General features: G+C 38.8%; 1 protein-coding gene across 2 annotated transcripts in view; it reads left to right on the top strand.

Annotated features, from left to right (window-relative positions):
- Positions 1-481: 481 nt before the first annotated feature.
- The window catches only part of hpgd (15-hydroxyprostaglandin dehydrogenase), a 34,076-nt gene continuing 17,605 nt past the window's right edge, over positions 482-16,952 (top strand). Inside the window, exons 1-4 of one of the 2 annotated variants that reach the window (XM_017701469.2) lie at positions 482-595; positions 785-908; positions 1,668-1,774; positions 4,888-4,984. In XM_017701469.2, coding sequence (XP_017556958.1) covers positions 503-595; positions 785-908; positions 1,668-1,774; positions 4,888-4,984 — 421 coding nt within the window. In that variant the 5' untranslated portion in view covers positions 482-502. Of the gene's footprint in view, positions 596-784; positions 909-1,227; positions 1,453-1,667; positions 1,775-4,887; positions 4,985-16,952 lie in introns of those variants that run through there. The other variant, XM_037538843.1, reaches the window with a different exon arrangement.

Below are 16,952 nucleotides of genomic sequence, written 5' to 3'. Positions count from 1 at the left end.
GGTAGCTTTTTAGTTTTTCCTTTTTTTTCCTTAACTTTGTTCTTTTTCTCTTTTTTTTGGTGAAGCATCTTTTCAATGTATTTTCTAAAGTAATTTTCTATATATGACACGTGTTATTTCAATAAAACAATCATTTTATAACAGTAATATACAAGCATGTAGGTCTAGAACACATTATTATTATTTTTATTATGATGATTAATTTTAGTAGTGGTGGTGGGAGTAGTATAATTATTAGTAATATTAGTATTATAATCATTAGTAGCAGTAATATCAGTAGTAGTGTCAGTAGATACATTAATATCAAAGTGGTTAGTTATACATTGAGATACCAGTTGCAGTATTTTGTGGTTTATTTACATGCGTGTATTTTGTGTCAGAGTTGCTGTTGTTTTACTGCTTGCTGCTCAGCTTTGGGTGGAGGCTGCTCCTCTGCTACGCCCCCCTCCCCTCCTCCCCACTGCTACATAAAGCGCGGCGCTGCGCGCGCCCGGACACCAGCATGGCTCTGCGGGGCAAAGTGGCGCTGGTGACCGGGGGCGCGCAGGGGATCGGCCGGGCAGCCGCGGAGATCCTGCTGGAGAACCAAGCCAAGGTGCGGAGCTGGATTAGCTGGCTGGATCTGCTCTGTTACATCTTTGCGACAAACCTTCTTTGGCTGCGTTTTTAAAGTGGCTCTTCCTCTGCAGAGTCAGTGCTTCGAGATTGAGGAATGCGGAGTCCTTTATGCGCTGCTTTGTGGTCGTTTCACGATTTCATGACCGTGTTTTGTTTTACTTTGTAGGTCGCGCTCGTGGACCTAAACCAGTCCGTTGGGGAAGAGTGCAGAAATGCTTTAGACCAAAAACATGGTGAAGGCAACTGTATTTTCATCCAGTGTGACGTGACGGACCGAGGAAGACTGCAAGGTGATAAGAGTCGCTCATTACGGCTTGTAAATAAAGCTGTCGGTGTGTGTGTTTCTGCTTCTGGGACTACTTTGGCTTTTAGAACCGCATAACTCTTAACTCTTTCAGCTTAAAGCTAATGCTTACAGCCCACTACTGTCTTTAGCTGTTTCTGCCTGCTGCGGTCTTCTCTGCTTCTCCTGCCAGATCATAACATGTCTCATCCTCTCTGCTTTGGCACAGCCTGAACTTCTCAGGTAGGCTGTTTATTATTTCTTTAAGCCCTTGAGCACCTATGTATTGGATCAGGGTAACAAGATATGATTGTTCAGACCTCCGACAGATCTCTTATAAACTTCCTAAAGGGCCTGGGGCAAAGACTTTGGAATGTTTCTCAGATGTCCAAAGTGTATTCAATGGGTCCCTTTCTTTTGAGCATGCTATCACTGCATGACTGAGGATATGTCCCATTCTATTCTTCTTTTATTCTTTGCAGACAGGCTCATTTGTCTGTCCTTGGTGTGGAATGGAGCTCTTTCAACCCTGCTGAACTTGTTTCTGCAAAGTGCGTTAAGTTAAGGAGAGCTATTCATCGAGTGTATGTCTGTGGAATGCTGCAGCTGCCAGCCAAACACTGGCTCAAATCCTTTTCCCCTGTTCCCTTTTCTAAAAGTTGGCAGAGCAGCATGTGCAGCTTCACATCTGTATAGAGTGTCTTCTGGGGCCATGTTGCTCTTGAGTCATTAAAACTTATGCTCGGTGCTTTTTTTACTATTTTAGAAGCCTTTCAAAGCACAGTTGAGCAGTTCGGAAGATTGGATATTGTCATCAACAATGCTGGAATCAACAATGAGAAAAACTGGGAGAAGACCATAGAAGTAAACCTGGTAATTACAAGCTTGTTCTGTCTTATGGTTATTGGCTGTTTGTTCATAGTCATATTTCCTTGTGTTGATTGCATTTGTCCTGATCCTCAGTTTACACAGCTTAGCCTGGATTGCCTTATACCTACTGCTCCAGGGCACAAAAGCCACCTGGCATTTAAGATTATACGCAATGAGTTACTATCTCGTAGCAAACATAAAACGTCTCCTGTTTCGCTTCCCTCAAATTTCCAGCCTAAGAAACCCAGTAGTATACAGCAGTAGTGTGAGCCTTTGACACACTTGTCACATCCTTTTAATAAATAGTCATTTAACAGGAAGTTGTTCAGTGCTGTGTTTTGCAAGAGCTACAAAACTGCTACAATCTCTGCTTCCACTGGAATAATTACAAAAAAAATAAATAAAAACCCTGAATAGACCCTTGTTGTGTTGTCAGCCGTCATCTGCACTCAAGCCTTTGGGCCTTTGGGGCTGAGATTCAGTGTGTGCTTTCAACAATAGCTTGGAAAAGAAAACTAACTTGCTCCTCATTCCATGGAAGAGACTTTAATGATCTTAGTGTTGATGGAGAACATCCAAAGGTTTAGCTGTATTTTGTGGAGATGACAGGATTTTGACTTTTTCCACACCGATATTTGAGTCTTGAATTTCAGTCAGTTTAGTTTTTTTTCTGAAAGTGAGTTATTTTTAATTGAAGCACTTCAATTAACCTATCATGCTCAAACTACTCAAAACTCTCTATAATTGGGAGAATGACACAGCTAGTAATTTGAATGTGCGCTATATGAGGCTGGATTTGTTACAGGACTGGGTGTGATGAATTTTTCCTCAGCTTCATTCCTTTTTTTTCATTCCTTTTTTTTGTTGATATGCCCTCAATAACAGTATTGGACCTGCCAGCTGTATCTTTATGTTGGCAAAACCTTTGTAATGAAAATTAAATGTTGCTCTGAGTGTCAAGGCAAGGTGTCCTCAGACTTTGGACAGGCTGTGTACATCATGGTGCGGATGATAATGAGGAAATATCTCACAGTAATGGTGGAAATGGTATATTATAGTGCTAGTAGGAAATTGGGCCCAAAACTGTAGATGTACTGATAGAAACACCAGGGGCAGGTGGCACCAGCTATACATAAGTTTAAATGTAGGTTAGTTATAATGAATGTGTTTACTGCATTGAGGTTTTTTTTTTTTTAGATTGAACTTAGTACATACATATTTAAACCTACCACAAAGCATGTGTCAGTGTTGGGGAAACCAATGGCAAAACATAGAACAGAGAAGACCAAAAACAGTGGTTTTACTTCTAAATCTAATCATAATGTTGGTTTAAACTTTAAGCTCCAGGCAAACATAAACCTTCCAGTTCAATGAGAGTGCGCTTTCATTTGTAACAAGGGAATATTAAAGGATAAACAAACAGTGACTAAGTATTTGGCTTTGTAGTGGAGCTGTAAAAACTAGAGTAGTCAAATGATGATAATCGATCATAATTAAACACATTCGTTTTTGTAGTTAATCATGATTAATTGCATTTATTTGCTCAAATTTGACCATGAAAAAAATAGTTACAGCAGTTAAAAACCTGGGCATTTTGTTATAGGTACATGAGTGATGAAATTAAGCTCCACCAGAATGAATGTACTAGTTTCAATAATTGATTCACATGAACTTTCATTGTGTGAATACTGCGTTCACATGAACTGAACGTGAAACTCATTTGAAAGTGTGCTAAAGATTTTACTGGTATTGCTGCGTGAGCTGTATGTTTTTCTCGTAAAGGATATTTCACACTCGACATGCTGTGGTGATGAACAAATTCACAGTATTGCAGGGACCAGAAGTAACTTTGTTTCTGTAATGGAACAAGCCGTTTAAAAATGGGTTTCTAAAGGGGAAAACAGCTGTTGACTCACAGCATGCAGTTAGCTGGGTTTCATGGTGCGTAGTTTGAGTAGTTTGAAAAAAAAAAATGAAAAAAAAGAAAGATATTTGAGAAATGACTCGCACACCACGTGTAAAAACAAAAACTTGTATATTTGTACACATTGTTCCCTTATATTTATTTTTTCTTCCAATTCATGCTGCCGACACATTTCTATAGCAACATTGTTATGATTGGTATATGTCACCATCAGGTTAAAGCAATGGTGTTTACACCATGTACATGGTAGATAGCTGGGTCTAGCTAGGATGTGACGTACAGAATTGTGCTACAACCAAGTAGTTTAAAATGAACTGAAGTGTTAACTAAGTAATGTAGTACAAATGTACTCATAACTACTGCAACCCAGGTTTTAGTTTTCACAGTAGAAGTATTCTAAGAAGATGGTGCTTAGAAGAGCACAAACAAGAATAGAGAATACTAGAATACAACTGGGCATATCATGCAGTGCAAACCAAACACTTGGCACCAGCCACCCTGGATTCTGCACAAGAGTGCAAGTTCGACATTTGATTTGGCAGCCTGCCAAGCTTTATCTAGAAATATGCCAACAGCACCGCTGTGACCAAACACTCAAATCGCTCTAGAGTGTTTTTACTTCTCACAGTGACATCAGTAGAGCTAAAATGACACATATTGCTTCCAAGCTTACACTATAATTTTATAACAGAATGTAAAAGTGAATTAATTATTTGGAGGTAGAACCCCTTAAATGGCCGTGACGTCTATTACACACCTCTATAACTTGAGAATAAGTTAAGTAAGTGGCCATGTAGTTACTAAATAATAAGCCTTAGGATGCAATAAGCCTGGAATTTCAAGGCATTGCAAAACAGATTTGAGTGCAGATTTGTCTGCTTTTGATCACACATGACCTACAATACTCATTAAACTTTTGTATGATGAGGAAACAAGATTTGAGTACAAACGATGGACCAGCTTTAGTGTCCGAAATCAAGTGCCCTCTTACCGGTGCCACATTTACGTTAAGCATGCCCTAATTCATGCTGCTGTTTCAGTAGGGAGCCAGTAAAATGCCAGGATTCAGTGGCTTGTGAGCCAATGATGGTGCTTGTATGCTTTAATAAATAAGGCCCAATGTGTTCAACTTTTATATACTGTATCTGCTTAATGTGTTTAATATCACAATATGTATTTTTTTTTTTTACAGACGTCAGTCATAAAGGGCACATACTTAGCGCTGGACCACATGAGTAAAGAATATGGCAAGGAGGGAGGAGTCATCATCAATGTTTCATCAATGGCAGGTAAAATGCTCATCTGTACAACATCAGATAACTGACCGAATAGGAATATTTGCTAAGTTGTCAAAAAGGGCTATGAAGCATAACAGGCATGAAGGTTTTTTCCACTGTGCTTCTTAAAGGGAAATTTAAAAGAAAAGTTAATATTTGTTAAAATAATCTAATAATCTAGCACTGACATGCAAACAGAAACAACTGTTTCTGCTGTTTTCAGGCCATTTGATAAGAAGTAATATCTCTAGTGAAGTGAAACGTCATCAAAAAGCTTGACGTGTTCACATTTGCTCAAGCAATCTGTCACTGATATGTAAACAAAAAGCAGACTTCAACCGCTACATACTGTAATTTCCAAATCAGAGAGCAGTGAATGCAGGAAATTGCCGCTTTGTACTTTTTTAAACATCAGATTATCTGATGAATATCTTCTGTGCCTTAGAAGTGCTAATTTTCCAAAAGAAGATGAGTGGAATAGAACAGCGTGATAGCCTTTTGCTTCAGATGTGGACTTTGCTTATAGGAACGGTGCAGTTGTTTTGGCCATTAGCAAGCTTTAGCATGACTCAGATGTTTGCTCAGCCTGGTGACGCCTTAGCAAATAAAACGCTTTCAGTCACATTAGAGGCGGCTGTGGTGCAGACGGTCCAGTTAAGCACAGTGTCTGCATGGGAGAACAATGCAAACTTATATAACCCATCGTTCAAAGACATTTGATACCATTTTAATTTAATAGTGTCTTTTAGTTTAGCTAAAAGTGTTCAGATTGTCAGCAAACCACATGGTGTAGTTCAGGTTTGTGTTAATTTTAGTTCAGGATTAGGTTTTGGATTGAGGTTTAGATTGATGTTAGAGTGAGTGTTAGGTTTAACCCCTTACATGACCAAAAGTTTTATTACACATTTCTATGACCTAAAATAGCTCAGCCAGTTTGTCATTAAAGTCCCAGTAGTTACTAAATAATAAGTCTTAGAATGTAATAAGCCTGAGATTTTAAGGGGTTACATTTTTAGGTGTGAGGTTATAGTGAGGGTTAGATTTACTTAGGTTTAGGTTTAAAGTTAGGTTTACATTTTGGCTTGAAGTTAGAGTAATGGTTAAATTTTGGTTAAGGGATTAGGTTTAGGTTTTGGGTTAAGATTAGGGTGAGAGTGGGTGTCAGGTTTAAGTTTGGAGCTGATGTTAAGGTTAAGCTTAGAGTAAGTGTTAAGTTTTGGTTTAGGGTTAGGTTTAGGATTTGGGTTGAGTTTAGGGTTGGAATTAGAGTGAGTGTTAAGCCAAAGTTTAAGATTAAGTTTTAGTCTTGAACTAATGTTAGATTAGTGAAAATTTAAGATGAATATAGTAGAAATGTATCTGATGGAAAGATAAATCTGGGCAACAGACAAAAAAAATAGCTTTTGGAGCCAGTGTTTCCTAAAAGAAAAAAATCAGGTGTTTAAGCTTTTTAACACTCACTTCAAACCAGCTCTGTGATTTAAATATATCTGTCTCTCACTATGCCTGTATTTCATTTCAAGCTCTTTGAATTTATTTATTTTTTTTGCATGCACAAAGCACTGCATGGGCTAAGTAAGTAAAATTGTGTGCAGTTCTATGCATTTGGCTTGTGCTGTGTTATTTCAGTCTTTTTTTTGAAATTACTCATTCCTCTTGAGACATCCATTTTCCAAGCTACATCCTTGCTTGGTTTTAACCAGAATTTGCAACACATACTCACATAGTCTACTTTTTGTTGTCATACCTGAGCCAATTCCTGAATCCAAAGGAGTTCTTACATGTCGTTCTGTGGCTGTGCTTTTGCACATGCTTGAAGTAGATGGAGTACTTCTTATTGTGGTATAGTGTAGTGGGTAACACCTCTGCAAACTGCTCTGCAGGTTGAGGTTCAGCCCCATGCCTGGACAGGAACCCAACATTAACCTAAATAAGAGTCCTTAGGCAAGACTGCTAACACCACATTCGCTTATTAAGATAAGAGCAGCCACCAAATGCCATAAATATGAATGTAAAACATGTGCATATTCCACTAGTTCACAGCTACTAACCGAGTCAAACTGAGGTCAGATTGTGTGAAAAAGTCTGATATTTTTTTTACACACTGATGTTTACTGCAAAAAGCTTAACTTGGCTCAGCTGCTTATGATGTCATGTTTTTGCCACTCTGATTGAATTCCTTCGAGCATGCAATTCGCAATTCCTGGGAGTAAGCAAGAAATAATTACACATAAAAATGATAATAATCCTACCTGTTATCACAATCGAGTTAATTAATGGGTAACACTTTATTTGAAGGCTACCTACATAAGGACTTCATGACGCATTCATAAGCACTGAATAATGTGTTTATGAAGCACTACTTCATGCTTATGTCTTATGTCGGTTCTCGCAACCTGACATAAGATGTTTTATAAAATAAAAAATATGACATTGTAGTGACATAATAAGAATAAACAGTGAACATATTTACAGCACTAAACATATTTAAACCCTATACATAACTATTTATGTCAGCATTCTTAAGATGACATTGTACTGATATCAGGTTAAATATGCCTGGAAACCACCCCCTCTTCGCTCCATGGCATGGATAAGATGACTGATGCAATTATGTATAGTGTTTTAAATATGTTTATGATCTACAAAGCTTGTGGATCTCCAAACATCTACAGTGGATCTTCAAAGTAGCGTTATCTTTTTGTCTGTAGTGTAGATAAATCCCTATAAAGCTGAAGCACAAATAGAGGATTACTTGAAGTAAAATCCAGGCGAAGTTTAGCAAACTTTATATTGTAGAATACTTTTTTGTGTTCTGTATTATGACTTCCACATCTGGCTGACCATTATTTCTCAATCCCACTTTCTAAGGAACCATTATTTGTATGCAAAAGGTGAGGCTGAGATGTGCCTTAACCTCAGTGCTTTGATCTGTGAAAGCCTATTTGCATCAGAAATTGCTCCCAAATGGAAATCAGTTGAGCAATTGATCTGTTTCTGGAGCTGTTTCCATTGCCTAAACCATCTACTAATATTTATATTAGCTTTCTGGGTCACCTCATATAAACTTTTGACATTGTATCTGCCTGTTATTTATGCCTCTTAGAACTGGTTGAGAAAACAATAGCCCACTCAATTCCCCTTTAGACCCGCAGCAAAAAGAAATTTCTCATAGCTGTCTAGCTTACTAGTACACCTGCCAAAAAGACGTCTCTGGAGGCCGCAAAACAGGAATAAGCACAGAACAAAACGCAGGCTTTTGTTGTCTCCGTCAAATGTGAGAAACTCCACTATGGCTTTGCTGGGCTTTGTTGTCCATGATGCTACATATTTAGATGTCACTGCTTGAGCAGATTAATGCTAATGTGAAAAGTGTGTGTAAAAGTAGAAGCAGATGTTATAAGCAGTAGACAGTTACAAATGAATATAGCTTCTCATTTCATGCACATCTGATAATCCTCTGGCACTGTGCGAGTTTTGTTGGAAAGTTTTGTTGTCCATCTGGGTTTAGGGATCTTGAACTTTTGCTGAGGACAAGATTCTTATCTTCTAGTAGTTTTTCGTGCAAGGGTAAACAACAGGGATGGCCCAGTGGAGGGAAATGCACATGAGATGTTGTGTTTTCAAGTGGTGTCAAACATGTAGTGGAGACGTTCTTGGGTGTTGTATCCCCTCTTGATACTGACAATGAACACAGAGTATAAATGGCTTATCTAATATCTCTCCAAGAAACGTTAAACAAATCCAAGTGGCTGACTTTTTCACTCTGCTGCTGCTCAAACCGCCTCTGTGCTGACTGGTGCAGGAGAGCAAAGAAAGTAACTGTTAGAAAGTACCTGTTTTCGCTCACAAACTACCCAATTCTGGTGCATATCTAGTGTCTTTAAATGTTAGTGCTTGTGCCTGGATTGTCTCCATTCTCTTTGTAACTGCTGTCTATATAGCAAAAGAGTAAAATTGAAGGTGGTGGCTGCTTCAGACTACAAATCTAAATGAAAATGGATTTCTAATTCCAAATGATGATGAAAAGATGGTTTTGTATAGAATTTATGTGCAACAATTGATAGAGTTATAAAACAACTTAGGTTTGGAATGAGGACCACATTTGATGCTTCAAGGTTGGGTTTAGGCATTGGCTTGAGGTTGAAGTAGGTGAGTGTTAGATTAATGAAAATGTAAACTGAACATAGTAAAAATGAATCTGATGGAAAGTTAGAGTAGTACTCTGGACAAACAAGTAGCTTTTGGAACCACACACACATTTTCTAAGCCACTTATCCTTCTGGGTCATGGGAGGGGGCTGGAGTCTATCCCAGCAGTCATTGGACAGAAGGCAGTAAACACCCTGGCAGGTCACCAGTCGCAGGGCAGACATACAGACATATACGTTCACACACACACACACACACACACACCTAGGGGCAATTTAGCATGTCCAGTTGGCCTGATTCCATGTCTGTGGACAGTGAGAGTCCAGAGTACCCAGAGGAAACCCACACACACGCAGGGAGAACATTCAAACTCCACACAGAAAAGATACTGGTCATGAAACATACCAAGGCCCTTCTTGCCATGAGGTGAAAGCGCTACCCACTGCACCACCTGCTTTCAGATGCGGTAGCGTCTAAAAGAAAAAAAATGTTTTTTTTTGTCTGGTGCCCAATAAAAAGATTTGATTAAAGAGTCCATCCATCCATCCATTTTCTAAGCCGCTTCTCCGTCAGGGTCGCGGGGGGGGTGCTGGAGCCTATCCCAGCAGTCTTCGGGCGGAAGGCAGGATACACCCTGGACAGGTCGCCAGTCCATCGCAGTGATTAAAGAGTCTTTAGGTTTTAATAGTAATAACCTTTTCCTTAGTCCTTTCTCTCAGTCCCGTCCCTGTTTATCAAAGTGGCTCTGGCCTTTTTTTCTACATTATTTGAACTTTGAGTCCTTTGTAGAATTGCCATTTTAAGATTTTTTTTTACGCACGCACACACACACAAACACACACACACACACACACACACACACACACACACATGTATATATTCTTCTATTGAGTATTTTGTTTTCTTAGTTTGTAATAATCAATAAAAAGTAATGATTAATATTGAATATAAAACTGAACAGCGCAATGGTGTGATGGGTAGCTCTGTTGCCTCACAGCAAGAAGGGCCTGGGTTCTATTCCCTGCCCGGGCGACTAGGGTTCTTTCTGTGTGAAGTTTGCATGTTCTTCCCATGTCTGCGTGTGTTTCCTCCCACAGTCCAAAGACATGTGGCCAGGTCAAGTGGATATACTAAATTGCCCATAGGGGTGAGTGAATGTGTATGTCTGTCTTTCTGATGGAAAGGCAACCTGTCCAGGGTATATCCTGCCTTCCTTCAGCACCCCCCATGACCCAGAAGGAAATGCAGCCTAGACAATGTTTGTGTGTGTTAAATGTAAAACTGAATATTGAACATAATAATTAATATGTACATGATTAACTTCTCATTTGGAAATACACTGCCCATTTATACAAAATATATTTCCTTTTGAAGCAGGGCCAGTAAAAATGTTGCTGACGTAAGTGTCATAAGTCCACTGAAGTTAAAAAACTCCTTATTTTTGGGTTCTTTTTTTAGATAAACAGATAATCATAATGCAGTTCAACAGACGTTAAAGTCAAATTACTCTTCAGTTCAATGAATGCATTGTTGTCTCCTTTTTATCATAACTGCACTAATGGAAGTACTTGCCGTTACAAGAAATCAGTGTTTAATTGCATAAGCACTGTCGGGCTTCATTGTTATATGATATGCGTCACATTTGCAAGCAAAAGAAGAATGTGCTGAGAGTGTGTGTGTGGAGGGGGGTGGTGAGGTTCCTGTCCATGTGTTTGCTCGGGGCTCCACTACACTGTTTCATTCCAGAGTTTTGTATACATACACCAGCGGCTTGTAAACACGGCCTCGCTGTCCAGTAAACCAAATGCTTGAATTTTACAGTGTTAGAACCAGCCTTATCTCTTTTACACATTTTCCGTGAGCAGACGGACTTTGTTAAACAAAACAAGACGTTCCTTCTAAACACGCTTCAGGCAAGTTCAAACAAGAGCAGGCAGAAATGGCCTTTAGATGGTCACAGGGAGATACTGTGGTGTCCTTGACAGGCATCATATATATATTTTATACTGATTTCACTAGCGTGTTAAAGTCATAGCTATGTTGAAAGTACAGAGTTGGGTAACTGTACAGTATTTAACAGTATTCAAGCTAAATTCTGCCAGTATTTGACTTGTACATTCTTAACAAAATGTTTCTATATAGTAGTGTAGTAGCATAGGGGCATCGTAGCATAGTAGTCATCTCTAAGGTTCTTTGATTTGTAGCATCACTGGATCTTTTTTGGTGCTGTAAAGAACCATCTTTTAAGAATCATATACAACAGGTTTTTCCATCACAGAGATTTTTGTGCACAATTTCTATTTATTTGCTAATTTAAGCATAGTGTAATAAAATAAGCATACATTTAAAAAGTTGTGCCATAGCTTTAGCACTGGGTGCATTTAATGTGTATTACAGTGTATTAAATTCAGCATGAACACTAATTGTGTACTAAAATGTGCAGAAATGTGTTCTCTGTGCAGTATTCATACTTTTCACTTACAAAATCGACAAAATTTTAATTTAATTAGGGTTCCCAAACTCCTGCATACAACTATACATAACTGTTGCCTGAACTAAAGAGGCTTTGAAGATCATTAGAACAGTTTTTTTGTAAGGGTGTAGTGTAATATTTTGAATGATGAGATTTCAGTTATTTGACACTCCTTAACAGCCCAACTTGTACAACTTGTACAGTACAGTACCTGCTCGCTGCACAGCTTGTGTTCAGCAGGTTTTCTGTCTTAGTGTTTCCCAGCTGTGCATTCTAGAGTATCTCTGTTCTGCATTTTTTGATGTTGTTTTTTTTTTTATCCTTCTTTATGCCCCTTTAATGCTAGCAATCCGAGTCTGCATTAACAATGCAATTCACTACTGTCTGGAATCATTGTTTTCCATAACATAAAACCAGAATGGCAGCAGATAAATGTATAAAATTATTCTAATATTTTTTTTTTTCCCTGTGCAACTTTAAAGGTTTGTAGGCCATTCTACCGTTGGGATGGCAAACGAAGTATGAATGTTGATATGTAATTCAAGTGTCAAACATAGCTATTGAACATCAGTAAGGTTGTAACACCTCTGACTGCAATGGCTGACAAAATTACTCAAATTGGAGCATTTTTAAATTTACTCTATTGCACTGCCACTTTTTCAGAATTGCACTGTATGTAGATAATGATAAATATTGAAATTATTGTTTTGTTTTTAATTTTAAAATTGTTTAATATTTCATGAGCTAGACCACTGACACAATCTTCAGTGACACATGAAACTGTCAGCATTTTAGCCAGATTTAGCACATGTATGCACTAATGCTGGGTAATTCCATTATGCTTCACTATGATTTAGAGTTCCTAGAAATTCTGTATTGCTGCATCTTTAGTAAAATGTAGTCCTATGGTTAATAACAGAATAATTTGTTTAAGGAGTTAACAATCCCTGCTTGAATTGAAGTGTGTGTTTTAGAAGAGGGAAAACACCACAAGGTGCAGGACAGTGCTACTGCAGGGTCAAGGCTGGGAGCCACTGCTCTATCAGAACTGTGTGGATAAGAAAAAGCTTTTACTCCAAGCATAGAGGCTGTTCAGCCAAGAGTCATGAAGAATTTTATTATACCATTCAGAGCCAAGAGGAACTGACTCTGTCTGTCAACCCGCCTGAGTCAAAAGTCTGTTTATTTATCCTGGATATGCAGGTTAAAGAACTTGTGGTGAGGGTCACCTGTTTTTTTCTGACTATTACATACATTTAGCAAGCACACTAAAGAGGTTTGCATGACATACACCGACCATGATACCTACGTTCTGTCGTCATCGCCTATATGGGTTGCGTCTTCCTATACTTAACATGGATTGGATTGTAGAGAAGCATGTATCTAAGTTGGCTTGTTGTCAGTTCAGCAGGAAGCCTTTTTGTTGGAATGGAGAATGATGAATATCCTATTTTTCGTCCGCTCAGAAAATAAAGACAAAGTTTCTGCATTTTTATGTGTTTTTTCAATGCTAACTACTGAATTTTTTGATGGACTAAATTACAATTAAGTATTTTGGTTCCCCATATGGTACAGAAGCTAACTTTAACTGCTTTTACTCTTCTTCTACTCTCTTCTTACTTTCCTTCTTCTGTTATTAAATGGGTGACAATAGCATGACTAAACTTTCTGTAGCTGGTCCGAAAGTCTGAACCATCCAAAAAAGTGTTTTCACACTGCACAGCAACTGAATCAAACCATGGTTCAGTTTGGTCCAGACCGCATCTTTCACATTTGCTATTTTGGTTCTGACTAAACTGAAAAGTCTGAAGGTCTGGACCAAACAAGGCAGGTCTGAAAGCACCTTGAGTTTCCCAGAGTAAATATGAACTATATTGTTATCGTATTCATATACCAGTGAATGAAACAGTGTTTGTTTGGTATATGACTGGAAAGGAATTGACACCAATTTGATGCCAGATATCAGGCTGATATCAATGTTGATTATTGGATATCTGAGAAATAAAAAGTATATGTAATCTGATTGTGGCACAAATTTAGCCTGAAATAGCACAGAATTGCTTGTAGCATCACAAAACAAAGTGAAGTGGGTCAAATGGTAACATCAGTAACCACACAATAATGTCATGTGATAGATAACATTAGGGATTGAATATTTTTAATATTTCATTTTAAAACTCAGATAGTATTGTATCAGTACCAACTAGTACTGAAGGTTTCAATATCGCTATTGAAGTTAGAATGACAAAGTGGTATTGTGCCATCTCCAGACTGGAGGCAGTAAATTAAGCCCCATTGTTCTGTTTTGCTGTTTTTTCTTCTCTGCACAGCTGTATGAAGCCGTGATTTATTCCTGCAGTGCTGGAAAGACTCTAAAGCCATTTTTAGTTGCAACACTTTTGCCTCTTGCTGTACTTACGCAACAACAATGCAGCGCTCGCCATTGGAGACACGTCTTTGTGTGATTACCTCATTGTTTGGTTTTTTTACAAGCTAACCCCAACATTAACGTAGAGCTTGCAGTCGAGCCAAGGTTGGAACATCTGTGGCTGAGGTAAATACATGAAACAGAGGATTCCATTGTGCCTGAGCAGATTATCCACTCATCAGCATTGTGTTTGGATTCATTCATTCAGAACACACAAGAGGGTGTTTAATAGTAAACAACATCTTTGCCCATCTGCTGTTGGTAATTGAAGGGTTGGTTCAAGTTGTAAAGTTGTTTATCATGTCAAAGCCAGAGAGGTTTGAAGTAATGGATCCAGTTTGCAACAGTTCAGTGATAAACTAAGGCAAAAGAAACAGACCAAACAGGCAGCTGATATTTATTAGAGTGTAGTGGAGAGCAGGAAGACCAAAAAAACTGGCAGATGGGATTAAATGAATACATAAAGAGAAGCAGGGTAACTGCGTTATAAAGTGAAGCACATTAGCCTGGGAAATGATCCTTAGCCCTTTTGTGTTTCTGGAGAGCAGCTTTAAACACACTCAGCAGCCAGCAGGGTTTTCATGTTGAAATTAAAAGTGAAGGATGGAGAAATCCTCGGCCTTGGAAGGTTAAATTTTTCCATGACGGAAACATAAGGAATCAGTCACAGACGTTGTTCGGCTTTGGCCCCTGGTGAGATGAAACCCTGCTGTGTGTAGCTGAAAGGGCCTCATAGCAAAACACTATAGAAACATAGACTAGGTTACCACACCTAATAAAACATGCAGATCATGTTAAGGGAATTGTCTCATACAGTTTCCAACTCTTACCCCAAATGTAATCAGCCAAGACGTGTGCGGTGTCTGCTACTTTAGTTTTGCACTGGAACTACTAGGCTAATATCACTGAAATACCCTAGCAATTAGGATTATACCTAAAACATCAAACTTTGGCCTAAAACTGTGTTGCATTGCTGAGTTCTCTTACACTCTTTGACATACTGTTATCTATAAAAAACTGGGCAAAAATAAATTGCATAGCTAAAAGCAACAACAACAATAATAATAATAAATATAGCCGCAAGCGGCGATTGCGGGTTCAAGCACGCTAAGGCATCCATGGAACCCCTAAAGGCCCAGGGGCCATATAGTGAATAATTATTAATTAACCTTTGATTTGAATACATGAAGCATGCTCTTAAGTGTCAGTGTCCATGTAACTGGCTTATGAGGCACAAAGGGCCAAAAGGTCACAAAACATTGTAATGGAAAAACGATTCAGATCATAGAAGTAAAACATCACATGCTGAGATTAGTGTAGTATATGAAATGGCTAGAGAATTGTATATATGAAGCATAGAGGTAGGCCTGTGTATGTGTGTGTCTGTGTGTGTGTGTGTGTGTCTGAGTGTGCATGTCTAAATACTAGTAAAGGCCTAAAATAATTGTAATCAACATCAATAAAAATACACAAAGTGTATTTATTCATGGTAGTTTCCAGTTAAGAGGCCTACAAGGTAGTAAAGGCCCAAAACAGGTCAATAACTTGCAAGGTCAAACTGATTCAATTCATAGAAAGGAGTCACATGGTGAGATGTAGTTCTGTAGGGTGTGTGTGTGTGTGTGTGTGTGTGTGTGTGTGTGTGTTGTTCCAGTGCCTGTCCAGAAGCTACAATGAAGTAAAGGCCTAAACAGCTGAATGAATTGCAAAGTCAAACTGTTCTTTTGATGCTATAGCGCCCCCTAGTAACTCAGGGACACCAAAATTGGTAGAGTAGCTCTGTGGCCCATGGGTAACAAGTGTGCCATGTATGGTGGCAATCGGCCAAAGCATTTATAAGTTAGAGCTGGATTTGTTCAGAATTTGCGGTGGAATTTAGGTACCTTACATTTGATTGGCTGCTGGCAACTCGTAATGTGGAAATGTCAACTTTTTTTAATAAATATTAAACTTCAGACTCTTGTGAATGTGTGGATACCAAATATGTGTCAGTATGATAAAAAACCTAGGAGTAGTTTGCGCTCAATAATGCGCATGTTTTTGCATATCATGCAAATTATCTCAAAAGGGAAGGGGCAGAGCCTATGGGTTCTTGAGGCTTTTTTGTACATGGCAAGACCCTTTATGAGGGGAAAAAAGAATTTCGTCCGTATGACGTTTGGTGTCTGTGCTGTTTTTGAACTACGCCCCCTGGTGGCCGACCGACTTGTCGTCTTAATATGTGTTAGAGGGTGTATATATGAGTGCACCTACCTATTTTGGTGTGGATTGGTCAACGATAAGGGTGTCAAATGGCCAATGGCAATTAATTGGCTTGTGGCGGCCATGTTGTTTGCGGTATGACGTCATCACTGTGTGTCCTGAGTTACATTAGGTCACTGATGCACCATATGAAGTTTTGGCTTGATGTGACTTATGGTTGCTGAGAAACAATTTTTTCCACGTTATAGCGCCCCCTATTGACCAATGTTGGCCAGCTTTGTCCTGTGACCTCACAATCATGTGTACTATCAAGATATCAAGTGGCATGCAAAACGAAGCAAGCGTTGTGGAGATATGGATGTTGAAGTAAAAGAAGCTCCGCCTCTGAGCTGTTGATTGACATGTGACAAGTCTCCCATTGAAGAATGTCAACATTTTTGTAATAATTATTGATGTACAGACTCTTCTGAGTAATTTGACACCAAGATCGACAGGATGGGTTGAAAGACCTAGGACTAGTTGGCAAAAGTAGGTTTTGCATATTATGCAAATTAGCAAAAAATCTAAGTAGGCGGAACTAAAATCGGAAATAGCAGTTTGGTGTGGCTTGAGCCAAGGAATGTAGCAGAAGTTGAATTTTTTGTCTAGGACCTACGGTGTGGGAGTTATGGCATAAAACGTAAAAATTCTGCTATAGCGCCACCATCAGGCCAATGTGAGTCCCTA

This window comes from Pygocentrus nattereri, chromosome 5, assembly GCF_015220715.1.
Source record: "Pygocentrus nattereri isolate fPygNat1 chromosome 5, fPygNat1.pri, whole genome shotgun sequence".
Classification (NCBI taxonomy): domain Eukaryota; kingdom Metazoa; phylum Chordata; class Actinopteri; order Characiformes; family Serrasalmidae; genus Pygocentrus; species Pygocentrus nattereri.
Note: the sequence above shows the minus strand (reverse complement) of the source record. Positions and strands in the feature narration are given on the sequence as shown.